Source organism: Microcaecilia unicolor, chromosome 3, assembly GCF_901765095.1.
Source record: "Microcaecilia unicolor chromosome 3, aMicUni1.1, whole genome shotgun sequence".
Taxonomy (NCBI): domain Eukaryota; kingdom Metazoa; phylum Chordata; class Amphibia; order Gymnophiona; family Siphonopidae; genus Microcaecilia; species Microcaecilia unicolor.
This window is the reverse complement of record NC_044033.1, coordinates 436,559,080-436,574,364: the sequence shown is the minus strand read 5'-3', so window position 1 is coordinate 436,574,364 and position 15,285 is coordinate 436,559,080. Positions and strand designations below refer to the sequence as shown.

The 15,285-nt window shown below is 44.3% G+C and overlaps 1 protein-coding gene across 5 annotated transcripts in view; it reads left to right on the top strand.

The window, feature by feature from the left end:
- The window catches only part of ASAP2 (ArfGAP with SH3 domain, ankyrin repeat and PH domain 2), a 333,390-nt gene that overhangs the window by 38,703 nt on the left and 279,402 nt on the right, over nt 1-15,285 (top strand). For all 5 annotated transcript variants that reach the window (XM_030198894.1, XM_030198893.1, XM_030198892.1 and 2 more), the window contains exon 3: nt 13,265-13,410. In XM_030198894.1, coding sequence (XP_030054754.1) covers nt 13,265-13,410 — 146 coding nt within the window. The remainder of the gene's footprint in view (nt 1-13,264; nt 13,411-15,285) is intronic.

Here is a 15,285-nt window from a genome sequence, read left to right as displayed (position 1 = left end):
GATTTGCTGCGGGCTTCTTCTAAGTCTATGGCTCTTTCCGTCGCGGCTCGTCAGTCTCTTTGGCTCCGTGACTGGTCGGCTGATGCGGCTTCTAAGTCCAAGCTTAGTAAGTTTCCTTTTAAGGGATCTTTTCTGTTTGGTGAGGAATTGGACAAGCTAGTTCAATGGACAGCACAAACAGACTCCAAACATTATCTCCTAAATTGGGACGACAGATACAGGAGCATATTAGACAAAATTGCACCACTACAAACAATAACCTCACGAAGACATATCTCGATACCTTGGTTCAACGAAGAACTGAAAAAATTAAAAACACAAGTTAGGAAACTCGAACGAGCATGGAAAAAAATGAAAGATGAATACACACTTAATGCTTGCAAACAAATGCAAAGAAAATACAACTATACAAGAAGACAAACCAAAAGAGCATATTACAAAACCAAAATAGGGCCAGACTAGAAAGATACACATAAACTCTACCAACTTGTGAATAAATTACTAGACACCATACCGGTTACCACAACCAGCGCAGACACATCAGCAGACAACCTTGCTAAATACTTCAATGAGAAAATTATAAAACTACGATGCACAATACCACTCAATACAACTGATCACAAAGAATTCATGGAGTGCCTGGACCAATTCCCGGTGAATACCCAGCAGACCGAACCTGGACAAACTTTGATCCTCTAACAGAAGAAACAGTCACCCAAGCAATCAACAGATTTGCCAAATCCACTGCAAACTGGATATATGTCCCAACAACTTAATAAAACTTGCCCCCCAATGCTTCATATCAGACCTTACATCACATCTGAACTACATGTTACAACATGGACTTTTCCCCAAGGACAAAGGAAATATACTACTTACCCCTATACCCAAAGACTTAAAGAAAAAAACAAATGACACAACCAACTACCGCCCAGTAGCATCCACCCCTCTAGCAATCAAACTAATGGAAAGCATGGTAACCAAACAACTTACCAACTACTTAAACAAATTCTCAATATTACATGACTCACAGTCAGGATTCCAAGCCAACCATAGCACCGAAACAGTACTAATCACTCTCCTAACCAAATTCAAACAATTGCAACCGGCAATAATGTACTTCTCCTACAATTTGACATGTCCAGCACGTTTGACATGGTTGCCACCAAATACTATAGAACATCCTAGAGTATTTCGGGATTGGAGGAAATGTACTTAAATGGTTCAGTGGCTTCCTAACTGCAAGAACATATCAAGTGACATCAAATTCAAAAACATAATCACCATGGAAACCTGAATGCGGAGTACCCCAAGGATCACCGCTTTCACCAACCCTTTTTTAACTTACTGATTACACCTTTAGCCAAATCGCTATCTAACCAAGGACTTAACCCATACGTCTACGCAGATGATGTCACAATCTACATCCCGTTTAAACATGACCTAACAGAAATTACAGCCAAAATCAAACACAGCCTCCAAATAATGAGTTCATGGGCGAATGCGTGCCAACTAAATCTCAATGCAGAAAAGACACAATGTCTTATTCTCTCCTCACAATATAACACGAAGATTAGCTATAAGATCAGGAGAAGGGCGTGGGGGGATATCACGTATTTATAGAGCTCTGTTACATAAGGCCCAACCCTTGTCCAAATGTATTAAAAAATGGGAGGCTTTGCTGGGTAGATCATATGAGAAGGGAGACTGGAAAAGAATATTTAAACGCTTATTGACGTTCTCTGTGGCTACTCCCTTGCTGGAAAACGGTCATAAAATGCTGTATCAGTGGTACCTGACCCCTAGTCGGCTGGCTCATATATTTAAAAATGGGTCGGCAGCCTTTTGGCGAAACTGTGGGGCAACAGGCACCTTCTGGCATGTGTGGTGGGACTGCCCACTGATTCAGCAGTTCTGGATGGATCTACAGCATAAACTGCATAGTGGTCTGGGGACGGAGGTGGTGTTTGACCCTGGCCTATGTCTGCTGAATACTTCATTAGGAGTGAGCAGAGTTCCTTGCTCGGGACTGTTAGCCTATATTGTTACTGCAGCCAGGACTTTAATTGCTAAACACTGGAAACAACAGACGGTACCCACTGTGGATCAAGTGTTAGCTAAAGTGGACTATTGTTGCCTAATGGACAAACTTACTGCTTTGAGGTGAGGGGGTATGGCGAGATATCTCAAAACATGGTCCGCCTATGTAAAATGGCTGGGTCTGTCAAGATGATGATGGTATACTTAGGGATTCACAGTGCTGATACTGCAGATGGGGGATGTCCTCATACATAAGAGAGACCCTGAGCGGGGGAGGGGGGCGGGGTTCATGTTGCTGTCTATTTGCAAAATAACTAGACTGAAATGTTAGTTTGCATGGTTGTTGTATATTGCAAAGCTTTACTAAATAAACAGATGTTAAAAAATATATATATATAACACGAAGAAACCCACCACCATAAATACCCCAGACTACACCCTTCCTGTTTCGGACCATCTGAAAATTCTCGGCGTTACAATTGATCGAAATCTCACACTCGAAAGCCATGTGAAAAATACAGTAAAGAAAATGTTCCACTCAATGTGGAAACTCAATAAAACCTTTCTTCCCAAGGGAAATATTCCGCAGCCTTGTGCAATCAATGGTGCTAAGCCACCTAGATTACTACAATGCCATCTATGCCGGTTGTAAAGAACAAATCATTAAGAAACTTCAAACTGCACAAAACACAGCAGCCAGACTTATTTTTGGAAAAACGAAATGCGAAAGCGCCAAACCCCTAAGAGAAAAATTACACTGGCTCCCTCTAAAAGAATGAATTGCGTTCAAAGTTTGCACTCTGATACACAAAATAGTTCATGGTGAAGCCCCAATGGAGATAGAAATGGACATGTGCTCTAAAAGAGCCTATTACAGGCCCCGGTCTATATTCGTGTTGTCAGACCTCATAGACCTGCCAACTAGGAACACGAAAAGATCAGCACGCACATTCTTGAATCCCCACTACCCCAGATGCAAAGGACTTAAATATAAATCCACATACGCATCCAGCTTCTCCTAAATAAGCGTGCAATTATGGAACGTACTACCAAAGGCCATAAAAACAACTCGTGACCTACCAATCTTCCGAAAACTACTGAAAACCAACCTGTTCAAGAAGGCATACCATAATGATCCATCCTAAATTACCAGACAACTAGACTCGACATAAACTAGACAAAACCAAACTCTCTACACTAGACTGATAACCTTCGTTGCCACTAATGAAAGCTACGCAATACGTACTACCACTCTATCTCTCATGCCGGAAATGAACTTTCTATAGTTGATTATCTAACCTATTGTATAATTCACTCTGTCATTCAGGAACTTTAATGCAACACCGTTGCACTTTTACCATTTATGCGCCTAATGCAATAACATTGCAAGTCTTTATCCGGAAATGGCAATCGCCACTACGGCATAATTTAAGCCACATTGAGCCTGCAAATTGGTGGGAAAACGTGGGATACAAATACAACAAATAAATAGCCTTGGTGAGGCTCGGGTTCCGAGGCTGCCTGGTGATCGTCAAAGGGGTTCTGGACGTGGTATTTTTTCCAGCCGTGGTAGAGGCCGTGATTTTCATCGATATCGGCCGGGCAAAGTTTTTCTGGCTCAATGTTCCAGATTTTTTCAAAGGACTCAGTCCTTTCGGGGAGGTCATAGAGGAGGTTGGGAAGCTGGAAATGCCTTTTCGTCCTCCTCCCGTCTCTAGCAATGAAGGTTTGTGGGCCCAGCCTCTAGTTCAAATAGGTGCTCGGTTAGCACAATTTCAGGAGAGGTGGGCCCAGATTACTTCCGACCAGTGGGTACTAGAGGTTATTCGAGATGGGTACACCTTAGAGTTTGCTCATCCTTTATCAGACGCATTCCTACAATCTCCTTGCCGTTCTCGTCTCAAGATCGGAGCCGTCAGATACTCTTCGCAGACTTCTAGATCTGCGTGCGATTTGTCCAGTTCCTTTAGCGGAGCAGTGTCAAGGCCGTTACGCCATTTACTTTCTGGTACCCAAGAAAGAAGGTTCCTTCAGGCCGATTTTGGATCTCAAGGGGGTCAGTCAAGCTCTCAAGGTGCCCTTGTTTCTTATGGAAACCTTGCGATCGGTCATAGTTGCGGTACGATCTGGGGAGTTTCTGACTTCTCTCGATCTCACAGAGGCCTGTTTGCATATCCCAATTTGTCCTGCTCATCAACGTTTCCTTCGTTTTGCAGTGCTGGGCCAGCATTTTCAGTTTCGGGCTCTTCCCTTCGGTCTTGCTGTACCGCCCCTCGTATGTTCACAAAGGTCATGGTCATAGTAGCCGCAGCTGTCAGGACGCAGGGTATTTTAGTCCATCCTTACTTAGACTATTGGTTAAACAGGGCGAAGTCTTACCTGAAGCGTGTTCAGGTGACAGCTCGTATGGTAGAATTCTTAGTCTCTAGGTTGGGTGGTCAACATGCAGAAGAGCCGTCTTCATCCTTCTCAATCATTGGAGTATCTGGGAGTTTTGTTCGATACAATGCAGGGCCGTGTGTTCCTTCCACTGGTCCGTGTTCTCAAACTGCAGTCTCAGGTTCGTCAGTTCTTGCAGACTTCGAGTCCGTCCTCAAGGGATTATCTACAGGTTCTGGGATCCATGGCGGCAACGATCGAGGCGGTGCCCTGGGCCAGGGCTCACAAGAGGGCTCTGCAGAGGTCGCTCCTGTCGAGATGGTTGTTGCAGACACACTCTCTTCATCAGAGATTACCACTTCCTCTGCATGTAAAGAGCAGTCTTCGATGGTGGCTTCGAGAGGCCAATCTGACCAAAGGTATGCCGTTAGGTCAGCCCAGCTGGAGAATTGTGACGAAGATGCCAGTCTCCAAGCATAATCGCTGGGGTGGCTGAAGGGGGGGGGCAGGGGACAGGAGAATCGCTGGGCGGCTGGAGGGGGGGCAGGGGACAGAGGAGAATTGCTGGGTGGCTGGAGGGGGTGCAGCAGAGAGAGGAGAATCGCTGGGCGGCTGGAGGGGGGGGGCAGGGGAGACGACAATCGCTGGGTGGCTGCAGGGGGGCAGGGGACAGAGGACAATCACACACACTCACACCCGGTCTCTCTCTCTCTCTCGCGCACACACTCGCACGGTGCTGCCAGGGGGGAGGGGCAGGGGGTCCTGAGACCTGACAGGGGGCGAGGGGAGGGGGTCCCCACACCACACCACAGATGGAGGGGGGGAGGTATCTCTGTCACACACACACTCTCTGTCTCACAGTCAGTGTCTTTCTCTCTCTCTCACACAGTGTCTCACACTGTATCACATTCACTCTCTATGTGTCACAGAGTCACTCACACACTCTCTCGGTCTCACAGAGAGAGTCTGTGTATCGCACACATACTCTCACACTCTCTGTCTCACACACACTCTGTCTCACACACAGTGTATCTGTGTGAGACACACTCTCACACTCACTGTGTCTCACGCACTCGCACACACTCTCATTCTGACACACACACTCTCTCTCTCACAGACACACTCGCACCCCGACTCACTCTCTCTGTCACACACACAGACACTCGCACATTCACTCTCTCTCACACACTTACTCTCACACACTCTCTCTGAAACATACACACTTCGAGGAAAACCTTGCTAGCGCCCGTTTCATTTGTGTCAGAAACGGGCCTTATTTACTAGTACACTTAATATTTCCTTGAAGCATATTTTCAGCCTTAGAAGAACACAAAGTAGTTTAGCTTGTGTGAGCACTCAGGAGAGCTGGTGCGGGGAAAAGGGGATAGTGGTTCTTTCAGCCGTCAGTATCCCTGGTCATTCAGCCCAGCTTAGGAGAGCAGTGCGCCCTATAGGGGCCAAACTGCTGGAGAAAGTTTTAGTTAAGGATGTTATCAATAGAATTCAAACAAAATAAAACATGGAAAAGAAAATAAGATGATACCTTTTTTTATTGGACATAACTTAATACATTTCTTGATTAGCTTTCGAAGGTTGCCCTTCTTCGTCAGGTCGGAAATAAGCAAATGTGTTAGTTGATAGTATATATAAGTGAAGCATCAAAGCATTTCAATGCCAGTGTAGCAAGGTGGGGGTGGGTAGGAGGTATGCATGGGTACATCAAAGCATTTCATTTCATTGATAGTCTAACAGGATGGGTGTGGGTAGGTGAGAGGAGAGTGATAAACAGAGAAATACAACTTTATGGTTTATAATGGGCTAGAAAACCCAGATCCTTGTTAAGTCCTGTCTGTTGGGTGTCAAAATATTCAGTCATTCTGACTTCAAAGGTCTTACGTTCCTGTATTGTTTTAAAGTTACCCTTCAGGATTCTTACTGTGAAATCATTGGTGCAGTGTCCTGGTCCTGTAAAGTGTTGGCCCGCAGGGGTGGCACCAGCTTTCTTCATGTTGTGTCTATGTAAATTGAATCTTGTCTTAAGCATCTGGCCTGTTTCTCCAATATAGCATCCTTCGTTACATTTTTTACACTGAATGATATATACCACATTGGAAGATGAGCATGTGAAAGATTCCTTTATGTTGAATGTTTTTCCTTTGTGAATGACTGTGGGGTCCTGTGAAATGTTTTGGCATAGCTTGCAGCTGGATATGTTACAGGGAAACGTGCCCTTTTCTTTTTCAGTCTGTGTTGGAAGTTTACTTCTGATTAGCTTGTGTTAAGTTGGCTGGCTGTCGGAAGGCCAGCACTGGTGGGGATGGGAATATCTCTTTCAGTACATAAGTACATAAGTACATAAGTAGTGCCATACTGGGAAAGACCAAAGGTCCATCTAGCCCAGCATCCTGTCACCGACAGTGGCCAATCCAGGTCAAGGGCACCTGGCACGCTCCCCAAACGTAAAAACATTCCAGACAAGTTATACCTAAAAATGCGGAATTTTTCCAAGTCCATTTAATAGCGGTCTATGGACTTGTCCTTTAGGAATCTATCTAACCCCTTTTTAAACTCCGTCAAGCTAACCGCCCGTACCACGTTCTCCGGCAACGAATTCCAGAGTCTAATTACACGTTGGGTGAAGAAACATTTTCTCCGATTCGTTTTAAATTTACCACACTGTAGCTTCAACTCATGCCCTCTAGTCCTAGTATTTTTGGATAGCGTGAACAGTCGCTTCACATCCACCCGATCCATTCCACTCATTATTTATACACTTCTATCATATCTCCCCTCAGCCGTCTCTTCTCCAAGCTGAAAAGCCCTAGCCTTCTCAGCCTCTCTTCATAGGAAAGTCGTCCCATCCCCACTATCATTTTCGTCGCCCTTCGCTGTACCTTTCCAATTCTACTATATCTTTTTTGAGATACGGAGACCAGTACTGAACACAATACTCCAGGTGCGGTCGCACCATGGAGCGATACAACGGCATTATAACATCCGCACACCTGGACTCCATACCCTTCCTAATAACACCCAACATTCTATTCGCTTTCCTAGCCGCAGCAGCACACTGAGCAGAAGGTTTCAGCGTATCATCGACGACGACACCCAGATCCCTTTCTTGATCCGTAACTCCTAACGCGGAACCTTGCAAGACGTAGCTATAATTCGGGTTCCTCTTACCCACATGCATCACTTTGCACTTGTCAACATTGAACTTCATCTGCCACTTGCATGCCCATTCTCCCAGTCTCGCAAGGTCCTCCTGTAATCGTTCACATTCCTCCTGCGACTTGACGACCCTGAATAATTTTGTGTCATCGGCGAATTTAATTACCTCACTAGTTATTCCCATCTCTAGGTCATTTATAAATACATTAAAAAGCAACGGACCCAGCACAGACCCCTGCGGGACCCCACTAACTACCCTCCTCCACTGAGAATACTGGCCACGCAATCCTACTCTCTGCTTCCTATCTTTCAACCAGTTCTTAATCCATAATAATACCCTACCTCCGATTCCATGACTCTGCAATTTCTTCAGGAGTCTTTCGTGCGGCACTTTGTCAAACGCCTTCTGAAAATCCAGATATACAATATCAACCGGCTCCCCATTGTCCACATGTTTGCTTACCCCCTCAAAAAAAATGCATTAGATTGGTGAGGCAAGACTTCCCTTCACTAAATCCGTGCTGACTTTGTCTCATCAGTCCATGTTTTTGTATATGCTCTGCAATTTTATTCTTAATAATAGCCTCCACCATCTTGCCTGGAGTAGAGGCTGTAGGTCTCTTATGATTTTCCTCAGTATCTCCAGCTCTGGGTTGTATGTAACTATAAGGGGGATTCCAGGGCTGTGCCAAGGGCCTCTAGTGCCCCCTTGCAGACTATCAGTTGCCCCCCCCCCCCCCCCCCCCCCCCCCCGTGTGGCACAAGATGCAAAGGAAATAGGAGCGGAAAGATGGAGTGCATCTTTGTGGGATTGCTGAACAAATAAAGGGTTTACAACCACTTAGCTTTTCGTGCTTTCATGTTCACGAAATTAGTAATTAAGTCTTTGATATCTAACTGGGCACATATATCATTCTCAATAGCAATCATGGCAAGGCTTACCCTCTAAACAATTGGTCTAAATACAACCCTGTCAGTTTCCTTCATTTTGAGGCTCATACAGTAAATCTTATTTTTTAGCGCAAGCTATCAGGAATTTTGGGTGCTATTTTTCTGTACCTGTATATAAAGTAGGTAGAAAAAGAATAGCATGTAAAATTTACCCCCCCCCTCGTTTACTAAGCCACGTGGTAATGATGTCACAGCCTATTCAAAGTGAATGAGCTGTGTCGGCATTAGCACACTGTAGCCGCTAGCGTGGCTTAGTAGACTAGTAACAAATTTTGTAAAAAAAAAAAAAAAAAGGTGTACTTTATTACAAAATATATTCTGTAAAGACTATTTTTTGTGTATATAAATTAACTATGCATAAATATTTAATGAGCTGTTTTTGCATGATTTTGAATTTCAGCAGTACATTAACCATTGATTCACATGGAATTTATGCACAAATCTGTAAGCAGGATTTTACTATATAAACCTAGCAAACATGGTTTACTGCACTATTTCCCAGTTGTCATTATCCTGCTGTGAGCAGACCAATGAGTTGAGTCCCTCTGCCAGCAAATGGAGCCAGGGATGCTTAACTATTCCAGCGACATACTGGTGTAAAGATTCATGCAGCCTGGAATTCTCCAATATCTCTTTACCTCCAGGAGAGGCCAGGCTGCAGCAGCTCCCAGAGGATCGCCCTCGTGCAGTGGCTCATTTTTCAAGCCATTTTCACCTTTTCAAGGAGCCCAGTGAGGGTCAACCAGGCATCCGCGCTGCTGCGCGTGGGAACAGCTGGACGGTGGCGGTGCCAAAGAGCCGTGCGCTGTGCGCAGGAAGCCAGCAGCATGCTTGGATTTTGAAAAAGAACTGGACGGCAGCACTGGGCACGGTGCCCTTGTAGGCAGGCGCCCCCCTGCCGTGCTTACCCCGCTTACCGGGTTGGCATGGCACTGGGGGATTCTGTGGCTTTTCTTTTCTTTGTACTGTAGCAGATTTTCCCTGGGTGTTTTGAGGGAGGAGGCAATATTCCTGGAGATTATTTTGGGGTTGTAGCCTTTCTGTTTGAAGGATGTGGTTTGGATTTCAAGGTGTCTGTCTCTATCCCTTGGGTCAGAGCAGATACGGTGGTATCTTGTGGCTTGGCTGTAAATAATGGATCTTTTTGTATGTGATGGATGGAAGCTGGAGTTGTGGAGGTAGCTGCATCTGTCTGTGGGTTTCTTGTATATAGATGTTTGTATACAGCCATCACTGATTGAGACCGTGGTGTCCAAAAAATTGACTTTTTCTGGGGAGTAGTCAATTTTGAATCTGATTGTAGGATGGTGTGTATTAAAGACATAGTAAAATTGTTTTGCGTTTCTTCCCCCTCCTTCCAAATCATAAAAATGTCATCGATGTACCGGTAGTATTTTAGAGGTTTGGCCTGGTATGTATTCAGAAATGTCTCTTCCAGCTCAGCCATAAAAAGGTTGGCATATTGGGGTGCTGTCCTGGTGCCCATCGCAGTTCCCATTATTTGTAGATAGATATCATTGTGAAGCGGAAGTAGTTGTGAGTTAAAATGAATTTGATTAATTTTGTAATAGTTTCTGGTGAGTATTGATGGTCCAGTGTGGATGTTTTTAGGAGTCTCCCACATGCAGCTATGCCATCTGCATGTGGAATGTTGCTGTATAGTGATTCTTCATAAATCGTGACCAGAAGGGTGTTAGGTGGTAATTGCTTGATATTTTTCAATTTATTCAGAAAGTCTGTGGTGTCTTGTATGAAGCTGTTTTATGCACGAGAGGAAAACTACTCTCCCCAGAAGCCAGTGCAGGGTCAGCTGGACTCCCAGGAGAGGGAGGGGGGGAATAACTGATTGGGAGATGAGGTCTGATCCTGGAAATGAGGAACAGCTAGGGGAGCTTAGGGAGAAGGAGGATATGGTTTGTGATAAAGAGGAGGTGGGAAAAGAAGGGGAGGAGGAGTGTATGGAGGTGGCTGGTTTTGCTCTAACCCGGGCAGACAAGGTGAAAGCTTTTGTGGCCTCAGCATTGCCCCAGCTGTGGAGTTGGGGAAAGCTGGGAGTAAAGCAGTGGAGAAGAGACTTTAGAGCACAACTTGCTACAGTACTGTCTGCTCACAAAAGGTAGTTCTGTTGAAAGTTAAATTGTTTCTGAGCAGGATTGTGCACTGGAAAACTCACTGTATTGTGTAAGAGATGATGTGGCATCACCTGATCATCAAAACTGTCTGCTGATAAGATAGTGCTGCTGGAGGTTTGGTGAGATTTAAAGCAGAAAACTGCAATTGACAAGGGGAAAATGACTCAGCAATATGTAAAGATGGGAGGACCACCCATTGGGAGATAAACAGCCTTATTTTTGAAAGTGATGGGCGCCCAGATTTTGACCCAAATCGGGAGATAGGCGCCCATCTCGCAAAGGCGCCCAAATCGGTATAATCAAAATCCGATTTGAGACGTCTTCAACTGCAATCTGTCGTGGAAATGAGCAAAGTTGACGGGGGCGTGTCGGAGGTGTGGTGAAGGCGGGACTGGGGCGTGCTTATCGGCCGAGGAGAGATGGGCGCCTTTGGCTGATAATCGGAAAAAGAAAGGCGTTTTTAGTGCGAGTTTGGATCATTTTTTTTGCACCCTTTTTTTTTTTTTCACGAACAAGTCCCAAAAAAGTGCCCTAAATGACCAGATGACCACTGGAGGGAATCGGGGATGACCACCCCTGACTCCCCCAGTGGTCACTAACCCCCTCCCACCATTAAAAAAAACAACTTTAACACCTTTTTTTTCCAGCCTGTATGCCAGCCTCAAATGCCATACCCAGCTCCATCACAGCAGTATGCAGGTCAATGGAGTAGTTGTTAGTGGGTGCAGTGGACTTCACCCAGGTGGACCCAGGCCCATCCCCCCCACCTGTTACATTTGTGGTGGTAAGTGGGAGCCCTCCAAACCGCCCCCAAAACCCATTGTACCCACTTGTAGGTGCCCCCCTTCAGCCATAAGGGCTATGTAATGGTGTAGAGTTGTGGGCAGTAGGTTTTTTTTTTTTTGGGGGGGGGGGGGGTTTGAGGGGCTCAGCACCCAAGGGATGGGAGCTATGGACTTGGGAGGTATTTAAATTTTTTTTTTTTAATTGTTACAAGTGCCCCCTAGGGTGCCTGGTTGGTGTCCTGGCATGTGAGGGGGACCAGTGCACTACGAATCCTGGCCCCTCCCACGACCCAATGCCTTGGATTTGTTCGTTTTTGAGCAGGGCGCCTTCGGTTTCCATTATCTCTGAAAAACGAAACCGCCCAGCTCAAATCTGCACAAATCCGATGCATTTGCCGGGCACAAACTGTATTATCGAAAAAAAAAGATGGGCGCCCATTTTTTTTTTTTGAAAATACAGTCTGTCCCGCTCCTTCACGTACCCGTTCTCGGACATAGATGCCCATGGAGATGGGCGTTCGCGTTTGGTTATGCCCCTCAAAGTCTATTGATTGAAGTTGTTTAAGCCAGATTAATCTGGTGTTAAGAGAGCTGGAACAATAAAGAACTTTGTTTTCTAACGGCTGTGAGTGTGCAGCAGTTTCTTAAAAATCTACAAGCAGAGAGAGAGGAAAAGTGAGGTGTCTGGCTAGCAAAGCTCACGGAAGGTGGTGGAAGCTAAGCAGGGATGACCTCGGCCCCATCTGGAAGAGTGGCCTGGTTACACTTGTTTCATTGCAGTATAGTTTGATTTTAGCAACAAAACATTATGTAGAAGTGGAAACTCAATTTACTACAGTGGACTATACGGAGGGAGGCAGTTGTTTATTGGTTTGAAAGTCTCTTGTTCCCAAAGGCTCACTCGAGCATTCACCCCTTTCCTGAAGACCCTTACCTAGGACATCCCCCCCCCTCCCAAACACTGCCCCCTTCCCCTGTAGGCTCCTCCAGGCCTATTTTAAGGATACCCTGGTGTTCTAGGGTAGGATGAGCAGGAACGACTTCTAGTGGTACTCTTGCAGTAGCAATTAGGGGTGTGCAACCACAGAATTTTTGTTTTGTCTTATTTCTCATGTTGTTTCTGGAAATGTCTTTTGTGTGTGTGTGTGTGTGTATTCTTACCACAGGAGCAATGTAGTTAAGAGTATGCACTGTTCTTGAAAAGCAAGCACTATTGACAGTACATGAAAAAAATAAAATTCCTTGTTTTCTGTTCATTTTCTTTTGCTAGAGACACGAAACAATATGGGAGATGTTGTTGATATTTCTTGTGTCCGTGAGGTTTGCTCATTCTCCTTTTGTTCTCATTTCAAAAGACTTACCTGTTCAAAAAGGCATACCCTACCTGAACCCTTCAACACTATGAAACCAAAGAACGTAATGGGCATAACTTAACTCTTCCTCTATACGATTCCCTAATATGTTTATTCCACATAAACCTTATTCTATCATAACATCACTGTGTAACTGTTTATACCGGAATTGGCGAACGCCTTTACAGTACTATGTAACCCACATTGAGCCTGCAAATAGGTGGGAAAATGTGGGATACAAATAAAGAAATGCACATCCCTAATAGCAATAGCACATATCAGTATAGTAAATTTAGCCTTATGTTAGGAAATCCATTAATTTTGTTATCAGTATAGAAATAAATTAGACCAATGCTCATTTTCACTGTTAATTCTGTAGTTGATTTTGTTTTATAATTTGTAGCAGTGTTCTGGTGCTGGTGACAATAATGTTGCATATGCCCTTGCTTTAAAGGTCATGTAGAAAATGAGGAGCAATACACTCAATCACTGGAGAAATTTGGTGGGAATTGTGTCTGCAGAGATGATCCAGATTTAGGCACTGCTTTCCTAAAGTTTTCTGTGTTTACAAAAGAACTGACTGCACTTTTCAAAAATTTGGTAAGTTGTAAATTTACATATAATATGTTGGGTTAAAGTCCATCAAGATAGTCTGCAGTATGTTTATCAAATGCATACGTTCAATACAGTGAATTCTGTACAGTTATAATGAATAAAAAGTACATCTGTATCCAATGCTGGGTTAGCATGTTCATTGATGTCTTTTTTGTTTTGTGCTTCAGGAAATATTGTTTTGTTTCCCCCTGGGTGAAACACAGATTTGCATTGGGGAGCTGTATTGTTTTTAAATATCACAATATGGTAGGGTACTATATTTTTATTTTAAATATCACAGTATGGTTGATTGCAACATGAGAGGAAGGGTGATTGCAATATGAGAGGAAATGTGGGCTATTGGAATATAATAGATATTTATCATTTTGAAGCCACATGAGCCGATAAAAGATAGTGCTTTGAACTATATATTGATTTTCAAGGTTTGATGGCTACTTTATTTGAGATTTCATTTTATTTCCAGTAATATGGTATGATAGATTCATAATCATCTTCACATACTGCTGGTAGAAGGTACAGTTTTTTTCTCTCAGTGCATTACACCCAATATTTTTGTTCAACACTTACATATTCATTTATTCATTCATTTATTATTTTACATTTTTGTTATGTTAATTATTTTTGAAAAATTTAAATATTTAAAAATAATTTACCTAGTCTTTTTTTTTTTTTAATTGGGCTTTTTTGTGCCAGCTAAGGCTGTTGCATGGCTCTTTTTTTTGGTGGAGGGGGTCTTCAAATGCAGAGGCTGTAGAGGGGGTTTGAAGTACTAGTTTTAATCGAGGAGAAGAAGAAGGAAAGCTGTTCATTAAGGCTGCTGTTTTGGGTCACTCAAAGTCTCTGTGGCATGCTGGGCCCAATACCCCTTCTCCCATGGTTGTGGGCCTAGACTGATGGTGAGGCATCCATCACACCACAGCTGAATTCTCCAGTGATACCTGGTTTGGAGATCTATGGGTCTCAACAAATGCTTACTAGAAGGAGGTCTGCCCATACTATAGGTGTTTCTGGATTAAGCAACTCAGTCTCCCTATCTAGCCTGGCATGCCATGGCCATCCCCCAGAAGTGAAGGAAATAACCTTCGGTCATAACAAATGGACAATGGAGTGGCACCTCCTCCAACACATTCTTGCTGTAGCTAGCTGAAAGAAGGAAATCCTTCTTGCCATCCAAGTCTTCCCACTCAGAGAGTGGAGTGGTTGGTCAAGCAGTCCTGGATATGGACATCTGGCTCAGACTAATCTTACCGGTGGTAGGCAAGCCGGGAATTCCATTAGAAAGTCCATTCAGTATATGTTCTGGTGGTACCTGCTAGGAATCCTGACCTCATGGAGATGTGGAACTACCCCAAGAGCTGGGAATGCCAGGGTGGTAGCCTGCACTAATGAGCGTTTAGTGTTTTGGACTGTAAAGTCTGTTGTGAGTCATGTCACTGACTTTCTTCTCTGGACCTTGATGATATATAGTGAGAGGTTCAGGGTTTGATTCTGGCAGTCTTTCTAGAGATTTTCCTACATATGATTCATTTGACCCATTCTGTCTTGGCATAGTTGGGGCCAAAGCTGGCTGCAGCTGGCAGGATTTGCCTCTCATTGGAATGATTGTGGTCCCTGCCTTTTAAAGTGGTCTTCTAAGCCTTACTTGGCCCAGAGTTCCCTCCATTGAGCCTTGTGGTTCAGTCTTCATGAGGGGGTGGGGAAGATTCTAGGAACTGTCTGGAGGTGGCTATTTCTCTCTCTATGCATTATAGAAACATGACTTGCAGATAAGGGCCCATCCAGTATCCCTAACTCCTCCTTTTCCTAAGGGATCCCACGTGCCTGTCCCATGCTTTCTTAAATTCTGACACAGTCTTCATC